The sequence below is a fragment of the Salmo salar genome, chromosome 03, assembly GCF_965601325.2.
Source record: "Salmo salar chromosome 03, fSalSal1, whole genome shotgun sequence".
Lineage (NCBI taxonomy): Eukaryota > Metazoa > Chordata > Actinopteri > Salmoniformes > Salmonidae > Salmo > Salmo salar.
The window spans coordinates 21,447,822-21,472,904 of NC_138293.1; the positions used below are offsets into that span (position 1 = coordinate 21,447,822).

At 43.9% G+C, this 25,083-nt stretch overlaps 1 protein-coding gene across 1 annotated transcript; it reads left to right on the forward strand.

Annotated features, from left to right (window-relative positions):
• The first annotated feature begins 290 nt into the window (after positions 1 to 290).
• Positions 291 to 25,083, forward strand: LOC106599527 (uncharacterized). The gene is made up of 22 exons (XM_082973345.1): positions 291 to 596; positions 1,115 to 1,155; positions 1,563 to 1,810; positions 4,454 to 5,006; positions 5,225 to 5,421; positions 5,574 to 5,954; positions 14,448 to 14,749; positions 14,918 to 15,183; positions 15,580 to 15,633; positions 15,751 to 15,888; positions 16,161 to 16,423; positions 16,534 to 16,618; positions 16,728 to 16,799; positions 16,904 to 17,041; positions 17,624 to 17,886; positions 18,082 to 18,166; positions 18,259 to 20,673; positions 20,871 to 21,079; positions 21,174 to 21,330; positions 21,592 to 21,971; positions 23,143 to 23,272; positions 24,030 to 25,083. Exons 1-22 carry the CDS (start codon positions 520 to 522, stop codon positions 24,161 to 24,163), a joined length of 6,588 nt encoding a protein of 2,195 aa, XP_082829471.1. The 5' UTR covers positions 291 to 519; the 3' UTR covers positions 24,164 to 25,083.

Consider the following 25,083-nt stretch of genomic DNA (forward strand, 5'->3'; position numbering starts at 1 on the left):
CACTCTTGATCTTATCAATAAATACATTTTTAATTAATTCTATAAAAATTAATCTCAGTGATTGTCCTCACTTTTTCCTTGTGATTTTTATATGGTCCAAGCTCCTAAGAAGTGAAAAAAAGCATAATAGAACAGCATCTTTTGATTATCATCAATCTCTAATCAGCGTGGCGTAGTCTACTAGCCATGCCATAGCTTTGATCCTATACTAAATCCCTGACCTGGGGACTGACACCCTTTATAGTAACTGTTTCTCAATCAATTCGTCAATTCAATGTCTGACGCCATACACCTGACCACCCCCATTTTATACTTTACCCGCCCACTGCTCTGGGTTTTACCTTATCAGGTGTGTGCTTCCCCTTTATAAAAGCCTGCCTGCTCTCCTCTCCCCAGTCAGAATCAGAGTGAGACCTGACAACACTCTGAGACTCAGTACTTTCCACTCTCTCTGTACAAAGAGTGCAAAGAGTGTTTTATCTCTAGCCTCCATAAGGGACCATAGCAAGGAGAACAGCCATGCTAGGAGGCACCAACACTGGGTTGGTGGCTACAGCAGCCCTCCTCTGCCTGCTGCAGGCAGGAACCAACGCAAGGTGGGTCTCACTATCATACTGTATCTCTTGGTCTAATGTCTAGCATCTAACATACTTTTAGTTACTCTCTCTCTATCACTTTCCCTTCTTCTCCAACACACTCCCTCCCTCCCTCCCTCCCTCCCTCCCTCCCTCCCTCCCTCCCTCCTCCCTCCCTCCATCCATCCATCCATCCATCCATCCATCCATCTGCCTTGGCATAGGTATCGGACACTGGGGCTCTATGTGTTTGTGTCCCTCTCTCTCTTTTCTGCCCCCTCTTCCCTCCCCTCTCTCTCTCTCTCTCTGGCTGCATCTCAGTCTTTCACTCCTATGATTACTGTCTAAGTCCTTATTATGTCCACATTATTATTAATAATACAAATGCTGAACTTTTGTTTGCAACTTGTTCTCTGATAGCACCATGACATCGAGGTTATGATGTTGATGTATTGACAGGCAAACAAAGTGTTTTACTTTGATATCCATTTCTCTTCCAATGTTTTGATTTGATCCTGATGTTGTTTTTCTTCCTTCAGCATTGAAGGTGACAGCTCATCAGTTACCAGGACAGATGCAGGTGCGAAATAGTTTTAAAAACAAATAATGCTTAGCATTGTTTTGCTGGGTTTTTTTTTCAAACAACACAATGATTGCTAAAGGAGAAATGGGATTTGTCAGTAGAACTAGCAACCTATTCATCAGTCTGGCTTATAGGCTACACTTGTGTGCAGTTCACGTCCTTAATTCCAGTGTCATCCACACCACCATTTTCTTGCTACAGTAACTTTGGAGAAAAACACCTTTATTAAAAGCCAAAACACAGAATAGTGTATTAAACATTATACATTTTCTTTCTTCTCTCTCTCTCTCTCTCTCTCTCTCTCTCTCTCTCTCTCTCTCTCTCTCTCTCTCTCTCTCTCTCTCTCTCTCTCTCTCTCTCTCTCTCTCTCTCTCTCTCTCTCTCTCTCTCTCTCTCTCTCTCAGGGACCTGCACTGTCCACAGCAACCCCCACTACAGCACCTTTGACGGGGCCAACTTCCGCTTCGTGGGACCCTGTACCTACGTCCTGACCCAGGTGTGCTCGCCCTCTGAGACACCCCTGTCCCACTTCAGTGTGGAGGTGGAGAATGAGCTGAGAGGGAACTCCTCCGTGTCTGCTGTTCAGCAGGTCAAGGTGGAAGTGGAGAACCTCAGGGTCTCCCTGCACAAGAGACAAAACCACCGGGTCATGGTGAGTACCGTGTAGGTTGTTATTATAAAATGGGTTATAATGGTTTATTGGTTCTAATCACTTTCACGTGTGATTTTAGTCTTGCAAATTCCAACTGACCACGTTAATGTTAAATAATATAAAATATCCTGACTTTAGTTGTGCTATTTGTAATTGAGTCACTGCATAATAGTGCTAAACTAAGTCACTGGGTCTAAACGTAGATATACAGTGAGCTCCAAAAGTATTGGGACAGTAACATGTTTTGTTGTTGTTTTGGCCCTGTACTCCATCACTTTGGATTTGAAATTATACAATGACTATGAGGTTAAAGTGCAGACTGTTAGCTTTAATTTGAGGGTATTTTCATCTTGTTGTACATAGTCCCCCATTTTAGGGGAACACAAGTATTCGGACAAATTCACTTCTATGTGTATTAAAGTAGTAAAAAGTGAAGTATTTGGTCCCATATTTATAGCACACAATGACTACATCAAGCTTGTGACTACAAATTTGTTGGATGCATTTGCTGTTTGTTTTGGTTGGGTTTCAGATGATTTTGTGCCAAATAGAAATGAATGGTAAATAATGTGTTGTGTCATTTTGGAGTCACTTTTATTGTAAATAAAAACATAATATGTTTCTAAACACTTCTACATTAATGTGGATTCTACCATGATTACGGATAATCCTGAATGAATTGTGAATAATGATGAGTGAGAAAGTTACAGACGCACAAATATCATACCCCCAAGACATGCTAACCCTCTCACCATTACAATAACAGGGTTGGAGGTTGGTGGAAATCCCCATCGACTGAGGATGAGGGGTCACCATTATGTAGATGTATAAAAATGATCCAACCATAAAGTACAAATGATGTTTAATAATACTAAACTAAAGTCATCAATCTGAGTCCAATATGATGTGAATGAATGCAACAGGCCCTATGGGTCTCTGGAGGACCTAGCAAGATAGCGAATCATTGGATCACCGACTCAGTATGACTATAATGTCTACCTTGCACCGTTATGCAATTATTAAGACTAGATGCAAATAGCTAATCCTGGCAATCAGTGTTCTAGCATTAAGTTATTGAGGCCAGCAGATCAGGGATGTCAAGGTGGTACCCAAGCATGTGATATGTGTTTAGTGTATATAACCACTATCAATAGACCTATTGCATTATAGGCTTATAGTCAATCAAAGAATTACTCTGTAAAACGAGGAATGCATTTACTCAATTCAACAATTAGAATGTATTAGTCACAAAATAATTGACAATCAAACAATTACAGTGTACATGAAATACATGATACATTAGAGAATAACGCAGAGTAAGTAACTATCGCCGATAGGTGAAGACTTAAAGTTGTTACACGTGTCTCCAGTTCAGAATAACCTATAAGAGAAAAAACGATATGTGTCTGATACACACAGGAGCTTGGTAGCAAGTTCTCAAAGTATGAACGAATTCACTGCCCTTTTAACCAAATTCAAGTGGGAACGCATCCCCAACCTGAATTAACATTTCTGAGCTCTTTGTTAGTGAAAACAAAAGGCAGGAACAACACACCCAGATTCTAATCTAATCAACTGAATTGGAATGTTCTGACCAGACAACAGGAATGTGCCTGATAACCAATCAACCCAACAAACAATTTCAATCTGTCACTTTAAAAATGCATCAACCAGAAAACATACAATGCAGTTAGACATAACCAAATGTGCAGCTCTTTATGAGCTCTTGAAACAAATCAAACACGAAAATGTAATTCGCACAGTAACATTCATTTAGTCAATTCACATTTTCATCAGTCATCACACGTCTCCTGGTGTCAGTGACCCCAAGACTTCTGGGGGAACATCTCTTCATTGAGATTGCCACAGATATGGTGTGTTTCTCTCCTGTGAAATGCAAATATGCAGCCATTTATGCAGACAATGCCACTGACCCTCTGTAACTTTCTCAATCATCATTATTCATGATTCATTCAGGATTATCCGTAATCATGGTAGCATCCACAATGTAGAAATGTTTAGAAACATACAAAATCATCTGAAACACAATCAAAACAAACAGCAAATGCATCCAACAAATGTGTACAGTCACAAACTTGATGTAGTCATTGTGTGCTATGAGTATAGGACCAAATACTTCACTTTTTACTACTTTAAAATACATATAAGTGAATTTGTCCCAATACTTTTGGTCCCCTAAAATATGGGGACTATGTACAAAAAGTGCTGTAATTTCTAAACAGTTAATCCGATATTGATGAAATACCCTCATAATCATTATATTATTGCAAATCCAAACTGCTGAAGTACAGAGCCAAAACAATAAAACATTTGCCACTGTCCCTATTCTTTTGGAGCTCACTGTATCTGCTGTTTCCATGAACTGATATCTTAAAAAGTATTTACAATACAACTAAGTTCAGATGAGTTCAAAGTTCTGTTACACAATAATGTACAATAATATGAAACCTTATCAGGTTTTTCAAAGTTTTATTAGCCATTAGGGCATTAGTATTTTGTCCCCTATTCCAAAGTATTGAACACCTTGATCCAGTAAATATTTACTACATACTACAATAGATGTGCGAACGGCAAAGAAAGACCAAAGTCTTTCAAGCACACTAATCTGTATCATGTTTTCAGGTCAACGGCATTTGGAGGAAACTCCCTCTGAGCCTCAATGGTGGCACTGTCAACATCCAAGGCAACGCCGCTTCCATCGTTGTGGAGACAAACTTCAACCTTTTTGTATCCTACGACGACGCCGGTGCTGTCCATATCACCGTTCCCGTATCGTACTCCGGTAAAGTCTGTGGCATGTGTGGGAACTTCAACCACCTGAGAGACGATGATTACCGCACACCTGGCAGTTCCGAGGCTGAAGACTCTGCCACATTGGGCCAGAACTGGCAGAGCGAGGCCTGTGACTTGACCGTCGTCCCCCTTGACTGTCAACCAACTGAGGAGGCGCAGTACGCCAGCGAGCCATACTGTGGGTCCCTGGTCTCCAGGCAGGGGCCTTTCTCTGGCTGCCAGTCTGTTCTGGGAGCAGAGAGCTACTTCCGGAGCTGTGTGGCGGGGATGTGTGGAGCGGATGGTGACCTAGAGGTGCTGTGTGAAGCCCTGCAGTCTTACTCTGATATGTGTCTCAAGGCCGGGGTGCTCGTACCAGCCTGGAGGAACTCGACTATGTGTCGTAAGTTGTTTTATGGTTTCCTCTTTTAACCTTCCTGTTGTAGTAAACAGTTTGCTCTTATTAACTGGTGAAGTTGGAGAGAACTTGATGACGATGACGATGATGATGATGATGATGATGATGATGATGATGTTGGTGGTGGTGATGAGAATGATGATAGCCCTCTTTTACACCATGACCAGATTTTTGTCTCATCTCTCTCTCTCTTCCTCCCCCAGCCCTGAAGTGTGGTGCGAACAGCCACTACAATGTCTGTGCTAAGGGCTGCCCTGAGGTCTGCTCCAGCATGGATAATCCAGGGGCATGTGGGAGGTGTGAGGAGAGATGTGTGTGTGACCCAGGCTTCAAGCTCAGCGGGGGAAGTTGTGTACCTGCAGAGGACTGCGGCTGCTGGATGAAGGGAGAACACTATGAAGTAGGGAATGTTAACACGCACACAGACAGACAAACAGACAGACGGACGGACGGACGGACGGACGGACGGACGGACGGACAGACAGAAGCACACACAACACACACACAGAGAATGTTGGTGTTCATCAATCTCTTTTCTTCACCCTTTTCTAGAGAGGAGAGACGTTCATGGAAGGTGAGTGTGATCGTGTGTGCCAGTGTATGGGTGAGGACAGACTCCAGTGTGCTGCTTCCTCCTGCGCGTCCGACGAGGTGTGCAAGGTCAAGGAGGGGGTCAACGGTTGCTTCCTCTCCAACCCGGCCACATGCCACGTCTACGGAGACCCCCACTACATCACCTTCGACGGCAAGGCATACACCTTCCAGGGGGGCTGCAGCTATACCTTGGCCAAGACTTGCGGCGGATACACACCCGTCCAGTTCTCAGTGACGGGCCAGAACTGGAACCCCAAAAACGAGAGCAGTGCCAAGCTGGGCGCAGTGGTTCTGGAGACAAGCGATCTGCATGTGAAGATGCAAAACTACAGTGCCACAGTAAGCATGAAAACTACAAAATTCTGAATAATCTTTCTTTACTTGTTGTGATAACATTAGCATGCATTGCTGACCCACTGGATTCCCACTAAGCCCTCCCCACTGTTCTGTATTGTTTTGGCATGACAGGTCAAATAAACTTTATGTAGACTAGTAGTACAGAATCTAACTATGCCTATCCATTATATGTCTTCATTTGTATTTGTGACAATTCAGTGTACTTTAGTGTCTACAATTTGTCCTGTGATATGGTGGAGACATACAGTACTAGTCAAAAGTTTGGACACACCTACTCATTCAAGGGCTTTTCATTATTTTTACTATTTTCTACATTGTAGAAAAATAGTGAAGACATCAAAACTATGAAATAACACATATGGAATCATGTAGAAACCAAAATAGTGTTAAACAAGATTCTTTAATGTAGCCACCCTTTGTCTTGATGACAGCTTTGCACACTCTTTTTTTCTTATTATTTATAATTGTATATAAATATATATTTTTAGCGGGTGGATCAGCTTTAATATTGCAGATAGACTGTTGCGTCCATCAATGTGATTGTCTGCATCATTTCCAATCACCCATATATTTTGGGGGTAAATCTATATATATACACATACACACACACACACACACACACACATATATATATACAGTTGAAATCAGAAGTTTACATAGACTTAGGTTGGAGTCATTAAAACTCGTTTTTCAACCACTCCACACATTTCTTGTTAACAAACTATAGTTTTGGAAAGTCGGTTAGGACATCTACTTTGTGCATGACACAAGTAGTTTTTTCAACATTTGTTTACAGACAGATTATTTCACTTATAATTCACTGAATCACAATTCCAGTGGGTCAGAAGTTTACATACACCAAGTTGACTGTGCCTTTTAAACAGCTTGGAAAATAACATAAAATGATGTCATGGCTTTAGAAGCTTCTGATAAGCTAATTGACATTATTTGAGTCAATTGGAGGTGTACCTGTGGATATATTTCAAGGCCTACTTTCAAGCTCAGTGCCTGTTTGCTTGACATCATGGGAAAATCAAAATAAATCAGCCAAGACTTCAGAAAGAAATTGTAGACCTCCAAAAGTCTGGTTCATCCTTGGGAGCAATTTCCAAACGCCTGAAGGTACCACGTTCATCTGTACAAACAATAGTACGCAATTATAAACACCATGGGACCACGCAGCCGTCATACCGCTCAGGAAGGAGACGCGTTCTGTCTCCTAGAGATGAACGTACTTTGGTGCGAAAAGTGCAAATCAATCCCAGAACAACAGCAAAGGACCTTGTGAAGATGCTGGAGGAAACAGGTACAAAAGTATCTATATCCACTGTAAATGAGTCCTATATCGACATAACCTGAAAGGCCGCTCAGAAAGGAAGAAGCCACTGCTCCAAAACCGGCATAAAAAAGCCGGACTATGGTTTGCAACAGCACATGGGGAGAAAGATCATACTTTTTGGAGAAATGTCCTCTGATCTGATGGAACAAAAATAGAACTGTTTGGCCGTAATGACCATCGTTATGTTTGGAGGAAAAAGGGGGACGCTTGCAAGCTGAAGAACACCATCCCAACCGTGAAGCATGGGGGAGGCAGCATCATGTTGTGGGGATGCTTTGCTGCAGGAGGGACTCATGCACTTCACAAAATAGATGGCATCATGAGGCAAGAAAATTATGTGGATATATTGAAGAAACATCTCAAGACATCAGTCAGGAAGTTATAGCTTGGTCGCAAATGGGTCTTCCAAATGGACAATGACCCCAAGCATACTTCCAAAGTTGTCGCAAAATGGCTTAAGGACAACAAAGTCAAGGTATTGGAGTGGCCATCACAAAGCCCTGACCTTAAAAAAAGTTTGACCCAAGTTAAACAATTTAAAGGCAATGCTACCAAACACTAATTGAGTGTATGTAAACTTCTGACCTACTGGGAATGTGATGAAAGAAATAAAAGCTGAAATAAATCATTCTCTCTGCTATTATTCTGACATTTCACATTCTTAAAATAAAGTGGTGATCCCAACTGACCTAAGACAGGGAATATTTACCAGGATTAAATGTCAGGAATTGTGAAAACTGATTTTAAATGTATTTGGCTAAGGTGTATGTAAACTTCCAACGTCAACTGTATATATTTATTTTTGCCTTTAAATTGTTTAACTTGGGTCAAACGTTTTGGGTAGCCTTCCACAAGCTTCCCACAATAAGTTAGGTGAATTTTGGCCCATTCCTCCTGACAGAGCTGGTGTAACTGAGTCAGGTTGTAGGCCTCATTGCTCGCATATGCTTTTTCAGTTCTGCCCACAAATTTTTTATAGGCTTGAGGTCAGGGCTTTGTGATGGCCACTCCAATACCTTGACTTTGTTGTCCTGAAGCCATTTGGCCACAACTTTGGAAGTACACTAGGGGTCATTGTCCATTTGGAAGACCCATTTGCGACCAAGCTTTAACTTCTTGACTGATGTCTTGAGATGTTGCTTCAATATATCCACATAATTTTCTTGCCTCATGATGCCATCTATTTTGTGAAGTGCACCAGTCCCTCCTGCAGCAAAGCACCCCCATAACATGATGCTGCCACCCCAATGCTTCACGGTTGGGATGGTGTTCTTCAGCTTGCAATCCTCCCCCTTTTTCCTCCAAATGTAACGATGGTCATTATGGCCAAACATTTAACATTTTTGTTTCATCAGACCAGAGGACGTTTCTTCAAAAAGTACGCTCTTTGTCCCCATGTGCAGTTGCAAACTGTAGTCTGGCTTTTTTATGGTGGGTTTGGAGCAGTGGCATCTTCCTTTCTGAGCGGCCTTTCAGGTTATGTCGATATAGGACTCGTTTTACTGTGGATATAAATACTTTTGTACCTGTTTCCTCCGGCATCTTCACAAGGTCCTTTGCTGTTGTTCTGGGATTGATTTGCACTTTTCGCACCAAAGTACGTTCGTCTCTAGGAAACAGAACGCGTCTCCTTCCTGAAGCAATATGACAGCGGCGTGGTCCCATGGTGTTTATACTTGCATACTATTGTTTGTACAGATGAACGTGGTAGCTTCCGGCGTTTGGAAATTGCTCCCAACGATGAACCAGACTTTTGGAGGTCTACAATTTTCTTTCTGAGGTCTTGGCTGATTTCTTTTGATTTCCCCATGATGTCAAGCAAAGAGGCACTGAGTTTGAAGGTAGGCCTTGAAATACATCCACAGGTACCTCCAATTGACTCAAATAATTTTAATTAGCCTATCAGAAGCTTCTAAAGCCATGACATCATTTTCTGGAATTTTCCAAGCTGTTTAAAGGCACAGTCAACTTAGTGTATGTTAACTTCTAACCCACTGGAATTGTGATACAATGAATTATATGTGAAATAATATGTCTGTAAACAACTGTTGGAAAAATTACTTATGTCATGCACAAAGTAGATGTCCTAACCGACTTTCCAAAACCATAGTTTTTTAACAAGAAATTTGTGGAGTGGTTGAAAAACGAGTTTTAATGACTCCAACCTAAGTGAAATGTAAACTTCCCACTTCAGGTGTATAAACATTCATACATATACACATACATACACATACACACATACATATATACATATATACATATACTCACTTTTTTAAGAATATACCTTCCTTTGTTGTTCCACGCAAAATCTACCAATTGGAGTAAACTAATAAACAATAACACTTAGGCTTCTACTTCCAGCTTATTCATACTATACACATTTTATAGACACAATCTATTTTACAGTAGTTATATTTTCTTTGTTTTTAGTCCTGGCCTTCCTCTATTTCTGATGTCCATCCAGTTTGATTTCTATTTGCCATATATTTGTAACTGTGCTATTTCACAAAAGTTCTGAACCTATATACATTTTACAGACCCCGAATGTTTTACATGTATTATCTTGTTGTTATTAGTCCCACCCATCAGCTCCATTCAGCCCCTCCCATATATCTCTTAAAACACCATCCATATTGGATTTATATTTGCCATATATTTTTCAACTGTGCTGTGATGCTTCACAAAAGTACTGAACCTTTCTATTCTCATAGTTTCTACAGATTGTAAATTAAAGATAAACATTTTTGCTAAAATAATGATTATATTATTGATCGATTGACTATGACTTTTCAAATCACCCAGTATTGCTATCTGTAGCGTTAGCTCTAGGTAAATGTTGCAATACTTCAGACATTCCTGGACCTGTGACCAAAAACGAGCTACCAAAATAAATGGTCTAATGACTCTGCATCCTGGGAAGATTGTATCCCCCATATATAACACACTCTTGGCATTCTCTCAACCAGATTCACCTGGAATGCTTTTCCAACAGTCTTGAAGGCGTCCCCACATATGCTAAACACTTGTTGGCTGCTTTTCCTTCACTCTGCGGTACAACTCATCCCAAACCATCTCAATTGGGTTGAAGTCGGGTGATTGTGGAGGCCAGGTCATCTGATTCTTGGTCAAATAGCCATTACACAGCCTGGAGGTGTGTTGGGTCATTGTCCTGTTGAAAACAAATGATAGTCCCACTAAGCTCAAACCAGATGGGATGGCAAATTGCTGCACAATGCTGTGGTAGCCATGCTGGTTAAGTGTGCCTTGAATTCTAAATAAATCACTGACAGTGTCACCAGTAAAGCACCCCCACACCATCACACCTCCTCCATGCTTCACGGTGGGAACCACACATGCAGAGATCATCGGTTCACCTACTCTGCATCTCACAAAGACACGGCTGTTGGAACCAAAAACAGCAAATTTAGACTCAACAGACCAAAGGACAGATTTCCACCGGTCTGAAGTCCTTTGCTCGTGTTTCTTGGTCCAAGCAAGTCTCTTCTTGTTATTGGTGTCGCTTGTTAGTGGTTTCTTTGCAGCAATTCAACCATGAAGGCCTGATTCACGCAGTCCCCTCTGAACAGTTGATGTTGAGATATGTCTGTTACTTGAACTCTGTGAAGCATTTGTTTGGGCTGCAATTTCTGAGGCTGGTAACTCTAATGAACTTATCCTCTGCAGCAGAGGTAACTCTGGGTCTTCCTTTCCTGTGGCGGTCCTCATGACAGCCAGTTTCATCATAGCATTTGATCGTTTTTGCGACTGCACTTGAAGAAACTTTCAAAGTTCTTGAAATGTTATGGATTGAATGACCTTCGTGTCTTGAAGTAATGATGAGCTGTTCTTGCCATATTTGAGCTGTTCTTGCCATAATATGGACTTGGTCTTTTACCAAATAGGGCTATCTTCTGTATAACACCCCTACCTTGTCACAACACAACTGATTGTCCCAAACGCATTCATTAACTTTTAACAAGGCACACCTGTGTCACGCTCGTCGTTAGAAATAGCGGACCAAAACGCAGCAGGTATGTGTATACTCATCCTCTTTATTTACGGGAAAAGAAGGAAAAACCAAACAAACACATATACAAAAATAACAAAACGATGAACGACAAAATAACAGTCTGGCAAGGCACACAGCTAAACACAGAACAATCTCCCACAAACACACAGACAAACACACCTAACTAATATAGGACTTCCAATCAAAGGCAACACCACACAGCTGCCTTCAATTGGAAGTCCACCCCAATTAACTCTACACAGAAACACACTTACTAGACTACACATAGAAATACATAAACATAGACCATAAACCAAAAACCCGGAAATACTAAATCAAACACCCTTTTACCAAAACACCACCCCGGACCACATAAAACAAATACCCTCTGCCACATCCTGACCAAACTACAATAACAATTAACCCTTATACTGGCCAGGACGTGACAGTACCCCCCCCTTAAAGGTGCTAACCTTTAAAAAAAATAAAAAAAATAAAAACAACCCCAAACAACAAAACAAAAATTCCCCTCTACTAAAAGGGAGGGAAGAGACAGGAGCTGGAAACCCAGGGCTATGGAGGCGCACAGGCGGTCTTGACGGTGGCTGCCGTCAACGACGGCACTGTGCTATACCCCCCCCCCTCCCCAACCCACCTATATCAGGAGGTGGCTCCGGTTCTGGCCGTTCCAGGCAGTCGGGCCACTCTGGCAGCTCGGGGCAGTCGGGGCAGTCTGGCAGCTCGGGACAGACTGGGCAGTCTGGCGGCTCGGGACAGTATGGGCAGTCTGGCGGCTCGGGACAGTCTGGGCAGTCTGGCGGCTCGGGGCAGTCTGGGCAGTCTGGCGGCTCGGGGCAGTCTGGGCAGTCTGGCGGCTCGGGGCAGTCTGGGCAGTCTGGCGGCTCGGGGCTGTCTGGCGGCTCGGGGCAGTCCGGCCAGTCCGGCGGCTCGGGGCAGTCCGGCCAGTCCGGCGGCTCGGGGCAGTCCGGCCAGTCCGGCGGCTCGGGGCAGTCCGGCCAGTCCGGCGGCTCGGGGCAGTCCGGCCAGTCCGGCGGCTCGGGGCAGTCCGGCCACTCCGGCGGTTCGGGGCAGTCCGGCCACTCCGGCGGTTCGGGGCAGTCCGGCCACTCCGGCGGTTCGGGGCAGTCCGGCCACTCCGGCGGTTTGGGGCAGTCCGGCCACTCCGGCGGTTCGGGGCAGTCCGGCCACTCCGGCGGTTCGGGGCAGTCCGGCCACTCCGGCGGTTCGGGGCAGTCCGGCCACTCCGGCGGTTCGGGGCAGTCTGGTGACTGTTGACTGGCGGGCAGCTCTGGTGACTGTTGACTGGCGGGCAGCTCTGGTGACTGTTGACTGGCGGGCAGCTCTGGTGACTGTTGACTGGCGGGCAGCTCTGGTGACTGTTGACTGGCGGGCAGCTCTGGTGACTGTTGACTGGCGGGCAGCTCTGGTGACTGTTGACTGGCGAGGCTGGGTTTACGCACTTGAAACCTGGTGCGTGGTGCTGGTACTGGGCGTACCAGATTGGGAACACGCACCTCCAGGCTAGTGCGGGGAGCGGGAACAGGACGAGTCGGACTGGGTTGACGCACTTCCGGGTCCGCACGAGAGACAGGAGCTGGATGCCCAGGGCTATGGAGGCGCACAGGCGGTCTTGATCTTACCTCCTGCACAACACGTCCTGGATGGATGGAACTAGTAGCCCTGCACGAGCGGGGTGCTTGTACAGGGCGGACTGGGTTGTGCAGGGGCCTGATGGTAGCCGTGCGTAGAGCGGGAGTTGGGTAGCCTGGTCCTCGGAGGCGTACCGGCGACCAGATGCACTGCGCAGGCATCCTCCTACCAGGCTGGATGCCCGCTCTAGCACGGCACCTGTGAGGGGCTGGAATAACGCGCACCGGACTGTGCGTGCGTATGGGTGTGAGAGTGCGCTCCTCAGCGAAACATGGCGCTCTCCACCTCATACGCTCCTCCATATAACCACGGGTAGCTGGCTTCCGGCTCTTCCTAGGCCTAGCCAAACTACCCGTGTGCCCCCCCAAAAAAAAATCTTCGGGGTGCCTCTCGTGCTTCTCCCTCAGCGCGTCCAAGGCCTCGTACCTCCGCCTCTCTGCCTTGGCTGCCTCAATTTCCCACTGCGGGCGGCGATAATCCCCAGCCTGGTGCCAAGGTCCAGCCCCGTCCAGAACTTCCTCCCAGGTCCATATCTCCCGCCAGTCCAACTCGAAGTCCCTTTTCTTCTGCTGCTTGGTCCTGTGTTGGTGGGAGATTCTGTCACACTCGTCGTTACAAATGGCGGACCAAAACGCAGCAGGTATGTGTATACTCATCCTCTTTATTTACGGGAAAAGAAGGAAAAACCAAACAAACACGTATACAAAAATAACAAAACGATGAACGACAAAATAACAGTCTGGCAAGGCACACAGCTAAACACAGAACAATCTCCCACAAACACACAGACAAACACACCCAACTAATATAGGACTTCCAATCAAAGGCAACACCACACAGCTGCCTTCAATTGGAAGTCCACCCCAATTAACTCTACATAGAAACACACTTACTAGACTACACATAGAAATACATAAACATAGACCATAAACCAAAAACCCGGAAATACTAAATCAAACACCCTTTTACCAAAACACCACCCCGGACCACATAAAACAAATACCCTCTGCCACGTCCTGACCAAACTACAATAACAATTAACCCTTATACTGGCCAGGACGTGACAACCTGTTAATTGAAATGCGTTCCAGATGACTACCTCATGAAGCTGGTTGAGAGAATGGCAAGAGTGTGCAAAGCTGTCATCAAGGCAAATGGTGGCTACTTTGAAGAATATAAAATATAAAATATATTTTGATTTGTTTAACACTTTTTGGGTTACTACATGATTCCATATGTGTTATTTCATAGTTTTGATGTCTTCACTATTTTTCTACAATGTAGAAAATAGTAAAAATAAAGAAAAACCCTTGAATGAGTAGGTGTGTCCAAACTTTTGACTGGTACTGTACATTACTCCAACAACAATTCCATTTAATTCAGTTCTACTGTCATCTATTTTACTTGGCTCCACTCTACCTTACTCTACTCTACCCTTCCCTACTCTCCACTGTAGGTGAACCATGTTTGGCAGCATCTTCCTGTTACAGTAAACGGCACATACGGCGAGGTGAAGCTGTACAAGAAGAAGCAGTACACTGTCATGGAGACGACTTTTGGCCTCCGGATGCTGCTGGACGACCAGAGCAGGCTTTTCCTGCAGCTGGACGAGCGCTACAAGGGTAAGATGTGCGGCCTTTGTGGTACCTACTCCGACGACCAGGGGGATGACTTCCTGACCCCTAACGGCACCAAACCCGAGACTAACGTGGTCACGTTCGCCAACAGCTGGAGAGTGAATAGTTCAGAAGACGATCGGTGAGTGGGTTAATTGTTTTAAACCATAACGGTAACGTACAAAGGTCATTCGGTTTGACCATATCCGGTGCATAATCTGAAATGCGGATCCGTTGTTGTGTCATCAACACTATTCTATGAACAAATCCAGTCCACCACTGATCTCCTCTCCTTTCCCTTCTACCCTAGATGTGTTGCCTCCCCCCCTGCCCCCCAACCATGTGACTCCCATTTGGACGAACAGGGCTACCGGGAGTGTTCCAAACTGCTGAGCGAAGCCTTCAAGCCCTGCCACCCCTTCGTCCACCCCACACCCTACATCGACAGCTGTATGTCCGACCACTGTGCCTCCGGCGGGAACATGCATGTGACATGTGACTCCCTGAGGTCCTATGTGACCACCTGCGAAGTGGCCAATGTGACCCTGCCTCCCTGGTGGAATGACACCGCCTGTGGTGAGTGTTTTTTGATGGTGTTGTTTTCGTAATGATGATGATGATGGATTGGGTTTAGAGGCAATCTTTAGGTTTTAATCTAATTTGTATTTGGTTATGGACCCACTACTACGGTGAGGCTATCCTAATATGAACGCCGTACCATGATTGTATGGAGTTTGCTCACCCCATCCATCATTGTACACTTAGCTTTTTGCTGTAGTCTTGAGCTTGGATCCTTCATTCCTTACTCCATTCTTCTTTTCCTTCCCCTCTTTCATCCCTAATTCCTGCCCTTTTTTTCCTCCTCCCCTCCGCCCTACTTCTCTTACATTGCCCTCCCTCACATCCACCTGAACCTGAGGCTTGTCCAATGTGTTCCTGTGAAAAACCTTGCTGTCTGTCTTATCATTGTAGATAGTCTACCTGGCCCTCCCACAATACCACCAGTTACTACACCTGACAAGGAACGTAAGAACCTTGACCACATTATTTTTGTATCAAATTGATCAATGGCAGCATTTCCATGCCTTTTATACCTGCTGGTTAATTTGATGACAGTTTTTTCTATGGTTCTGCCTCCTACAGTTTGTCCTCTAGACTGCAACTTTGACAACAGCGAGTGTGGGTGGGAGCAAATTATTCAGGACAGTTTTGATTGGAGGAGACTGAGAGGCCCAACCCCATCTGACCTCACAGGGCCAACCCAGGACCATACCACAGGAGGTGAGAGGTTACATGGTTGTGACAAAAAAATATCTTACACACCCAGATCCAATCTCAATGTTCAAATGTGCATCAGTCACTGTTTCTGAGATTGCACATTATTCAATGAATGCGTCAATACATGGTTGTAGCCTTTCGACTTGTACAGATAGTGATATATAAATACCTGTCTACATAGAAGATACCATAGACACCATGGAAGCAAGCCATTTCAGAACTAATATGCTGTGAGTCGTGATGTTAAAGAGTGTCTGTGTGTGTTTGTTGGTCAGGTGGCTCCTACATGTACATTGAGGGTGACGGTGTTTACCACGGAGACTCTGCCCGTATGATGAGCCCTAAGTGCCAAAACGGGCCAGGCCGATACTGCCTGCGCTTCTGGTACCACATGTACGGACAGGCCACAGCCATGGCTCTCAATGTCTACCAGCTTGACCAGCACAACAGAAACAAAAAACTGTGGTCCAAAGCCAACAACCAGGGCTCCACATGGTATCCGGCAGAAGTGGATATTATAATCGATGGGTCATTCAAGGTAGGAGAAGGTCACAGAGGTTTTAGAGGGTTAACTAGTGTGAAAAGATTGTGATTTTATAAAAAGAGGGGAGATTGTTTTTCATCCAACACAAAAGGTCTCTGTTTCAGATCATTATGGAGGGAATACGAGGCTCTGACCCTCGGTCTGATGTGGCATTTGATGACGTCTCCATCCACTATGAATCATGCTCAGGTGAGCTTTTAATTATCATAGGGACACATGCTTTATCTAATCCCTGAATGTCAGATAAGAAAACGTTCACCCTTTATGACCAATGCCATTCCTTTGCTTCCTCTGGCAGGGTCTTCGATTGGTGCTATAAGTGGAGCTTCAGTTCCTTCCTCAGTTGATGGAGGAGTTGCCCCACACCCAGGTACATAACATCTATAGACACATTTTGTTATGGAAAGATATTTCAGAATAATATGTTACAATTTCAGACTCATGTTGACATTTACAAATGTTCCCAATGTTCAGTCTGCAACCTTGATTGCGCTTTCGAGCAGGACCTTTGCGGTTTTACCCAGCTGATGACAGACGTTTTTGATTGGACAAGGCACAGTGGCTCCACCCCCACTGTCATGACTGGGCCATCAGCTGACCACACAAAAGGAAGTAGGTGTTCGTAGAATGTGTTTGGCTTGACAGTCACTGGACGCAGGTTTCAGTCCCGGTCGGGGCTACCGCCTGAATGTGCACCAATATGCTTATTGTTGGGCATTGTAATGCTTTTTAATGCATTGTAATGGTGGAAAAATTCAGAAACTCAAACAACGGACTTGAAAGTCCAAATTGGATTGAAAGACTTACCCTCAACTATTCTTTTTGCTCAATTAACTGCAATTGCTATATCGTTAGACCTACACCCTTACATAAACACTCTGACCTTTCCCATTGCTGTTATAACCCCTAATAAAATCTAAAGGAATTTCATGTGACCCCATCTCTTTTTTTCCCCTTTTTCAATCTTGTCTTATTGCTGCAACTCCCCAACGGGCTCGTGAGGCAAAGGTTGAGTCAATGGTCCTCTGAAACATGACCCGCCTAACCGCGCTTGTTAACACCCGGGATCGAACCCGGGTCTGTATTGACGCCTAGAAGCACTGTGATGCAGTGCCTTAGAATGCTGCGCCACTCAGGAGGCCCTGTGACCCCAGCTCTAATCTTATCTAATCTACTCTCACCTATAATCTGCAGGTCCATTTGGTCACTACTTGTACATCGAGGCCAACAGTGTGTCTAGCGGAGACATGGCTCGCCTCCTTAGCTCTGAGTGTTCTGACCCTGGTCCTCAGTGTCTGCAGTTCTGGTACCACATGTCTGGCTCGGCCGAGACCATGGGTCTGCATGTCTACCTGCTCCAGGGCCGCTACGTGGATGGGGTGTGGGGGAAGAGGAACAACCAGGGAGACTCATGGCAACGGGCTCAGGTGGATCTGATGACCACTGGACCTTTCCAGGTAGTGATGTGACCTTGGTCTTGGTGTAGCCCCTGGCCTTTTCCACCCTGTATGTTGTAATTTAAAGACTAGCTCGGACTTGTGTACTACCGTTCATCCAGAGGTCCTTTTGACAAAATGTGTTTACTTTACCTGTTTGTTATATATCAATTTGCTATTATGAATTTTTCCCCTTGGCTATTACTTTGATCTCAGATCATCTTTGAGGGCCACAGAGGCACCACTGATCAGTCCGACGTGACTATAGATGATGTATCTCTGCATCGTGGACGTTGTGCAGGTAAGGGTCACTCCCTCTATAGTTCATATTGGTCAAAAACACAACCATGTTTGGGGTCATTGTCATAATTTGGATATTATTTTATCTTCTAGACTTGATTAAGCCACCAACACCAACAGAGAAACCTGTACTCCCTCCAGTGGACAAGTCCACCACTGCACCAGCTCCAATTGCTACAAGACCTGAACCACCCACAACAACTAGGCCACAACCACCAACAACTGATAGACCAGAAACACCAAGACCAACAACTGATAGACCAGAAACACCAAGACCAACAACTGATAGACCAGAAACACCAAGACCAACAACTGAAAGACCAGAAACACCAAGACCAACAACTGAAAGACCACGACCACCTAGACCAACAACTGATAGACCAGAAACACCAAGACCAACAACTGAAAGACCACGACCACCTAGACCAACAACGGATAGACCAGAAACACCAAGACCAACAACTGATAGACCAGAAACACCAAGACCAACAACTGAAAGACCAGAAACACCAAGACCAACAACTGATAGACCAGAAACACCAAGACCAACAACTGATAGACCAGAAACACCAAGACCAACAACTGATAGACCAGAAACACCAAGACCAACAACTGAAAGACCAGAAACACCAAGACCAACAACTGATAGACCAGAAACACCAAGACCAACAACTGATAGACCAGAAACACCAAGACCAACAACTGATAGACCAGAAACACCAAGACCAACAACTGATAGACCAGAAACACCAAGACCAACAACTGATAGACCAGAAACACCAAGACCAACAACTGAAGGACCACGACCACCTAGACCAACAACTGATAGACCAGAAACACCAAGACCAACAACTGATAGACCAGAAACACCAAGACCAACAACTGATAGACCAGAAACACCAAGACCAACAACTGATAGACCAGAAACACCAAGACCAACAACTGATAGACCAGAAACACCAAGACCAACAACTGAAGGACCACGACCACCTAGACCAACAACTGATAGACCAGAAACACCAAGACCAACAACTGATAGACCAGAAACACCAAGACCAACAACTGATAGACCAGAAACACCAAGACCAACAACTGATAGACCAGAAACACCAAGACCAACAACTGATAGACCAGAAACACCAAGACCAACAACTGATAGACCAGAAACACCAAGACCAACAACTGATAGACCAGAAACACCAAGACCAACAACTGCAAGACCAGAAACACCAAGACCAACAACTGATAGACCAGAAACACCAAGACCAACAACTGAAAGACCAGAAACACCAAGACCAACAACTGATAGACCAGAAACACCAAGACCAACAACTGCAAGACCAGAAACACCAAGACCAACAACTGATAGACCAGAAACACCAAGACCAACAACTGATAGACCAGAAACACCAAGACCAACAACTGAAGGACCAGAAACACCAAGACCAACAACTGAAGGACCACGACCACCTAGACCAACAACTGAAAGACCACGACCACCTAGATCAACAACTGAAAGACCACGACCACCTAGACCAACAACTGATAGACCAGAAACACCAAGACCAACAACTGCAAGACCAGAAACACCAAGACCAACAACTGAAAAACCACGACCACCTAGACCAACAACTGAAAGACCACGACCACCCAGACCAACAACTGAAAGACCAGAAACACCAAGACCAACAACTGAAAGACCAGAAACACCAAGACCAACAACGGATAGACCAGAAACACCAAGACCAACAACTGATAGACCAGAAACACCAAGACCAACAACTGAAAGACCAGAAACACCAAGACCAAGAACTGAAAGACCAGAAACACCAAGACCAACAACTGCAAGACCAGAAACACCAAGACCAACAACTGAAAGACCAGAAACACCAAGACCAACAACTGCAAGACCAGAAACACCAAGAACAACAACTGCAAGACCAGAAACACCAAGACCAACAACTGAAGGACCAGAAACACCAAGACCAACAACTGCAAGACCAGAAACACCAAGACCAACAACTGAAAGACCAGAAACACCAAGACCAACAACTGATAGACCAGAAACACCAAGACCAACAACTGCAAGACCAGAAACACCACGACCAACAACTGAAAGACCAGAAACACCAAGACCAACAACTGATAGACCAGAAACACCAAGACCAACAACTGCAAGACCAGAAACACCACGACCAACAACTGCAAGACCAGAAACACCAAGACCAACAACTGAAAGACCAGAAACACCAAGACCAACAACTGATAGACCAGAAACACCAAGACCAACAACTGAAAGACCAGAAACACCAAGACCAACAACTGAAAGACCAGAAACACCAAGACCAACAACTGAAAGACCACAACCACCTAGACCAACAAATGAAAGACGAAGACCACCTAGACCAACAACTGAAAGACTACGACCACCTAGACCAACAACTGAAAGACCACGACCACCAAGACCAACAACTGAAAGACCACGACCACCCACCACAGCAAGACCAAGTAAGTCTTTGTGTCCTTCGATAACACAAGTTACAATCTTCATTCATCACATACCCCTCCTTTAAAACAAGTTTTATACAATCTGTCTTTTCCAAATGGAAAAACACTAAGTACAAGGGAAATGTAATCTCTGTACTCACAGTCAGTGTGATACATATTCTTTACACTCAACATCGTATTTGTTATTTTCTCTCTAGCGCCATCTTGCCTGAAGAACAGCCATTACATCTCCTGCATCTCCGCCTGCCAGCCCACCTGTAAGCACCTCCACGGCCCGCCCGACTGCCGTGCTGACGAGCCCTGTGTACAGGGTTGTGTATGTGACGACGGCTTTGTTCTCAAACAGAGGGTGTGTGTGCCCATCCAGCAGTGTGGCTGTGTGGGCAGCAATGGCAACAGTCATAACGTGAGTAACCCAGCACAAAATTCTGTTTTTAGATGTAGCTACCTAGTTATATGTGTAACAAGTGCAGTGTAATTTCTTTAATGATGTATTTCAGTTTAAAGAGAACTGGTACACTGAGCACTGCCATCAAAAGTGTGAGTGTGATGAAGACGATGGTGTGGGGGAGATTGACTGCGATGATGAAAATGGGTGTGATGAGGATACCGTCTGTTTTCAGAATGAAGCCGGACAGTATTTCTGCAAGTCAACAGGTATAGGCCACACTTGACTGGTTCAATGGGCTGGAAAAATGTTTTCCCATGCTACAGACGGCTATATCTTACTCCAGGCCCATTGCACTATTTCTGGGATTTAATTTTTTTTTTAAAGAAGTTATATATTAATATATTAAATTATTTTAATTGTCATTTTTAGGGGGTGCTGCAGCACCCTCAGCACCCCTAATTCCCGCGGCTATGCCTACGCACTAATGATGCACTAATGATGATGATGTCCCTACTGTTGCCTTCCAGACTTCAGCGAGTGCTCTATCAATGGAGAGCCAGAGTACAGAACTTTTGACAACATGAAGCACGACTTTGAGGGCAGAAACTCCTACATTCTGGTCCAGACCACAGGCCTGTCCAAGAACCAGCCAGACGTCTACATCGAGGCCATCATTGAGATCGTCAACCAGGATGGTGTTGACAGTCATGGTGACAGTAGGCATGGTGACAGTAGTCATGGTGACAGCAATGACGAGGATGACAAGCATAAAGACAGCAAGGAAAGGGACAGCAATGAAGACAGCCATGATCACAGCAAAGAGAACGACAACCGTCTGCGACTCAGAGGACTGAAGATCAGAGTCTATAACCACACAGTGGAGTTCAGAAACAACAGGAAACTTGTTGTAAGTATTCTGGACATATACGTTACGTAAAATGGCAAGTACAGTATAAAGCAATTCATAGCCTGTACTTCTCTTTATACATTATTTATAGCGGTCTTTCTAGGGTTTTTCATTCTCAGCATTTTGTAATCAGTTGCCCCATGTCATATTGAACATCTCTCTAAAACATTATCTCTGTCTAGGTGTTAGAATTGTTACAAATCAAATTGTATTGGTCACATACACATGATTAGCAGATGTTATTGCGGGTGTAGTGAAATGCTTGTGCTTCTAGCTCTGACAGTGCAGTACTATCTAACAGGTAATATCTAACAAATTACACAACATACAGTATACCCAATACACACAAATCTCAGTAGAAATGAATTAAGACTATATACATACAGTATGGACGAGCGATGTCAGAGCGGAACGGACTAGGACACAGTAGAATTGTATAGCAAAATCAGTATATACATATGAGATGAGTAATGCCAGATATGTCAGCATTATTAAGTGAATGAGATACCGTACAATAGTATAGAAAACAGTAAATACACATGAGATGTGTGAGCGCGTGTGGCAAAACCATGCACAGCCCATTGGGAGGGCAGGTGCTCAAAATAAAAAAGGCAAACAAAAACTATATTTGACTTGATTTAATTTAAGTTTGTTCCGTTGCTGACATCTGCCTCTTACTAACAAGCAGTCAGATTGCCCCATTCTTTGTCCCTAACAGTGGGAAACAGATCCAACTCTAAAGTAGCCTCCTACCAGTATTCACGTCTCCCCGTCTGGTGCCTGCAGCCGGTAGCCACTGCATGCAAGTCAGACGAGTGCAATCTGGGGCGGGAAGGCAGGGAGGGGTATAATATTCTGAGATTCAAGAGTTTAAGAAATTATCTAGATTGATGTGCAATTCGTTACATTTAAAATTTTAACAAAAAATCAAGAGACTCAAAATAAAATTCAAAAGTAATTCCAAAAATCCACAATCTGCAAGGGCACTTTTTCATAGGAGGGCAAAAGGGCAGTCGCTCGGCACTGGTTGAGCCTTATCTGTGCAGTATCAAATAAATGGTTCATGACAGGGTTGTAGTACACTCTGAACTTCAGAGGAATGCAGGACTAGTCATATATAATATTTTCACTTCTTCGCTTGTTCTCTTTCTCTTTCTCTCCCTCTCTCTAGCTGGACGGTAGGAGCACCCATGCCCCTGTCTCACCAGCAGGTGGTCTGAGGATTCTGGAGCGTTCCTCTCGTATCTACCTGAAGACAGACTTCGGCCTCTCCGTGGAGTTTGATGGAGACAGCAGAGCAGGTAACACCACTGTTATAGTACAGCCAAAGGAGAGTTTAAATAAGTGGTATCTCAGTAGTCGCTCTAATGATAGGACAGCAAGACAGCTGTACAGACCACACAATATGGCTTTATCTGTGTACAAAGAATATAATCATAATATTATCGGCATCATTGACACCTTTTTTCATATCTTGGTGAAAATGTGTTAACAAGACAACATATCAATCCAAACACATCTGTGTAATGTTTACGATATGCTATAGATGTGCAATGTATGCTTTATGATATGCAGTAAACTGCTTTATGGTATACGGTAAATTGCCTTATGATATGCAGTAAACTGCTTTATGATATGCAGTAAACTGCTTTATGACATACAGTAAACTGCTTTATGATATACAGTAAACTGCTTTATGATATGCAGTAAACTGCTTTATGACATACAGTAAACTGCTTTATGACATACAGTAAACTGCTTTATGATATACATTAAACTGCTTTATGATATACAGTAAACTGCTTTATGATGTAAACTGCTTTATGATATGCGGTCAACTGCTTTCTGATATGCAGTAAACTGCTTTTGATATATAGTAAACTGCTTTATGACATGCGGTAAACTGCTTTATGATATAAACTGCTTTATACTATACAGTAAACTGCTTTATGATATACAGTAAACTGCTTTATGATATGCAGTAAACTGCTTTATGATATGCAGTAAACTGCTTTATGTATTGCAGTAAACTGATATCCATGTGCTTACTTTCTGTAGAGATCATCCTGCCCCACACCTACAAGAGGAGGGTGGGCGGCCTGTGTGGCAACTTTGACGGCAAGAAGAAGAACGATATGATGAAGCCCGACGGTAACCAGGCCAAGAGCATCAAGGAGTTCAGAGAGAGCTAGAGAGTGACGAAGGACAGACTGAGCATAACATGGAAGTATGTAGTCACAGAAACCAGTACTAGCTACCACTACCATGTTATTGTCTGCCATATCTTGTGTGGAGTGTATAGTACGGCATCCATATTAGGATCTCCCCCAGTTGTCACTCCTTATTTAACTTTTTTAGAATTTCAAGTTTCACTTGAATTATCGCTGTACCAAGCAGAGAGATTTGATTTATCGGGGAACAATGCTAGTCATTCTTATTTTTTATTAATTGCATATGTTACATATTTAAAGAGCACCAACGCCAAGACTGACTGCTCGTTCTTTTATGTTTTCATCTTCCCTTCGTAACGTTGTCTATGGCCAGTGACCTGACCTCCATGCATCAAGACCATTGATTGTGTAATATTCTTCTCATAGGCAGACACTTTCCTTCCTACAATGGACACAGTGTATTTGAAAGTACTTGGGTTAAACAAAAAAAGCTTGGGTTTTTGTGGACTGTATGGAAACTTGATCAATGAAGTATTCTACTTCTTCTATATGACTGTTGGTTTAAATCCTGTTGTTACTGTGGCTTATGACTCACCTGTATGCCTTCTGAGATCTCTTTCAGTCTTACTGTAGGTTCTTTGCACAGTTCACCTAGTGTATGAATCAATGTACACAAGTTACATATTTGTGTATTACTGCTAATGTGTACTATATATTCAAAAGCCCACATTCCTTTAGCTTTAGGCTGATGTCCAATAGTTCAGTGACTGTAATGTGCAATATTACTGTATGATAATAGAAAACTATGTAAACGAAGGATGCAAGTGTTTTAGCTGATGTTTTATCCCACTGAATGTATGTTTTATTTCTTGAATTATATATCTATGATTGATATGAATTTTATGAGATCTTATAAATAATAAATAATTATTCACACTGCA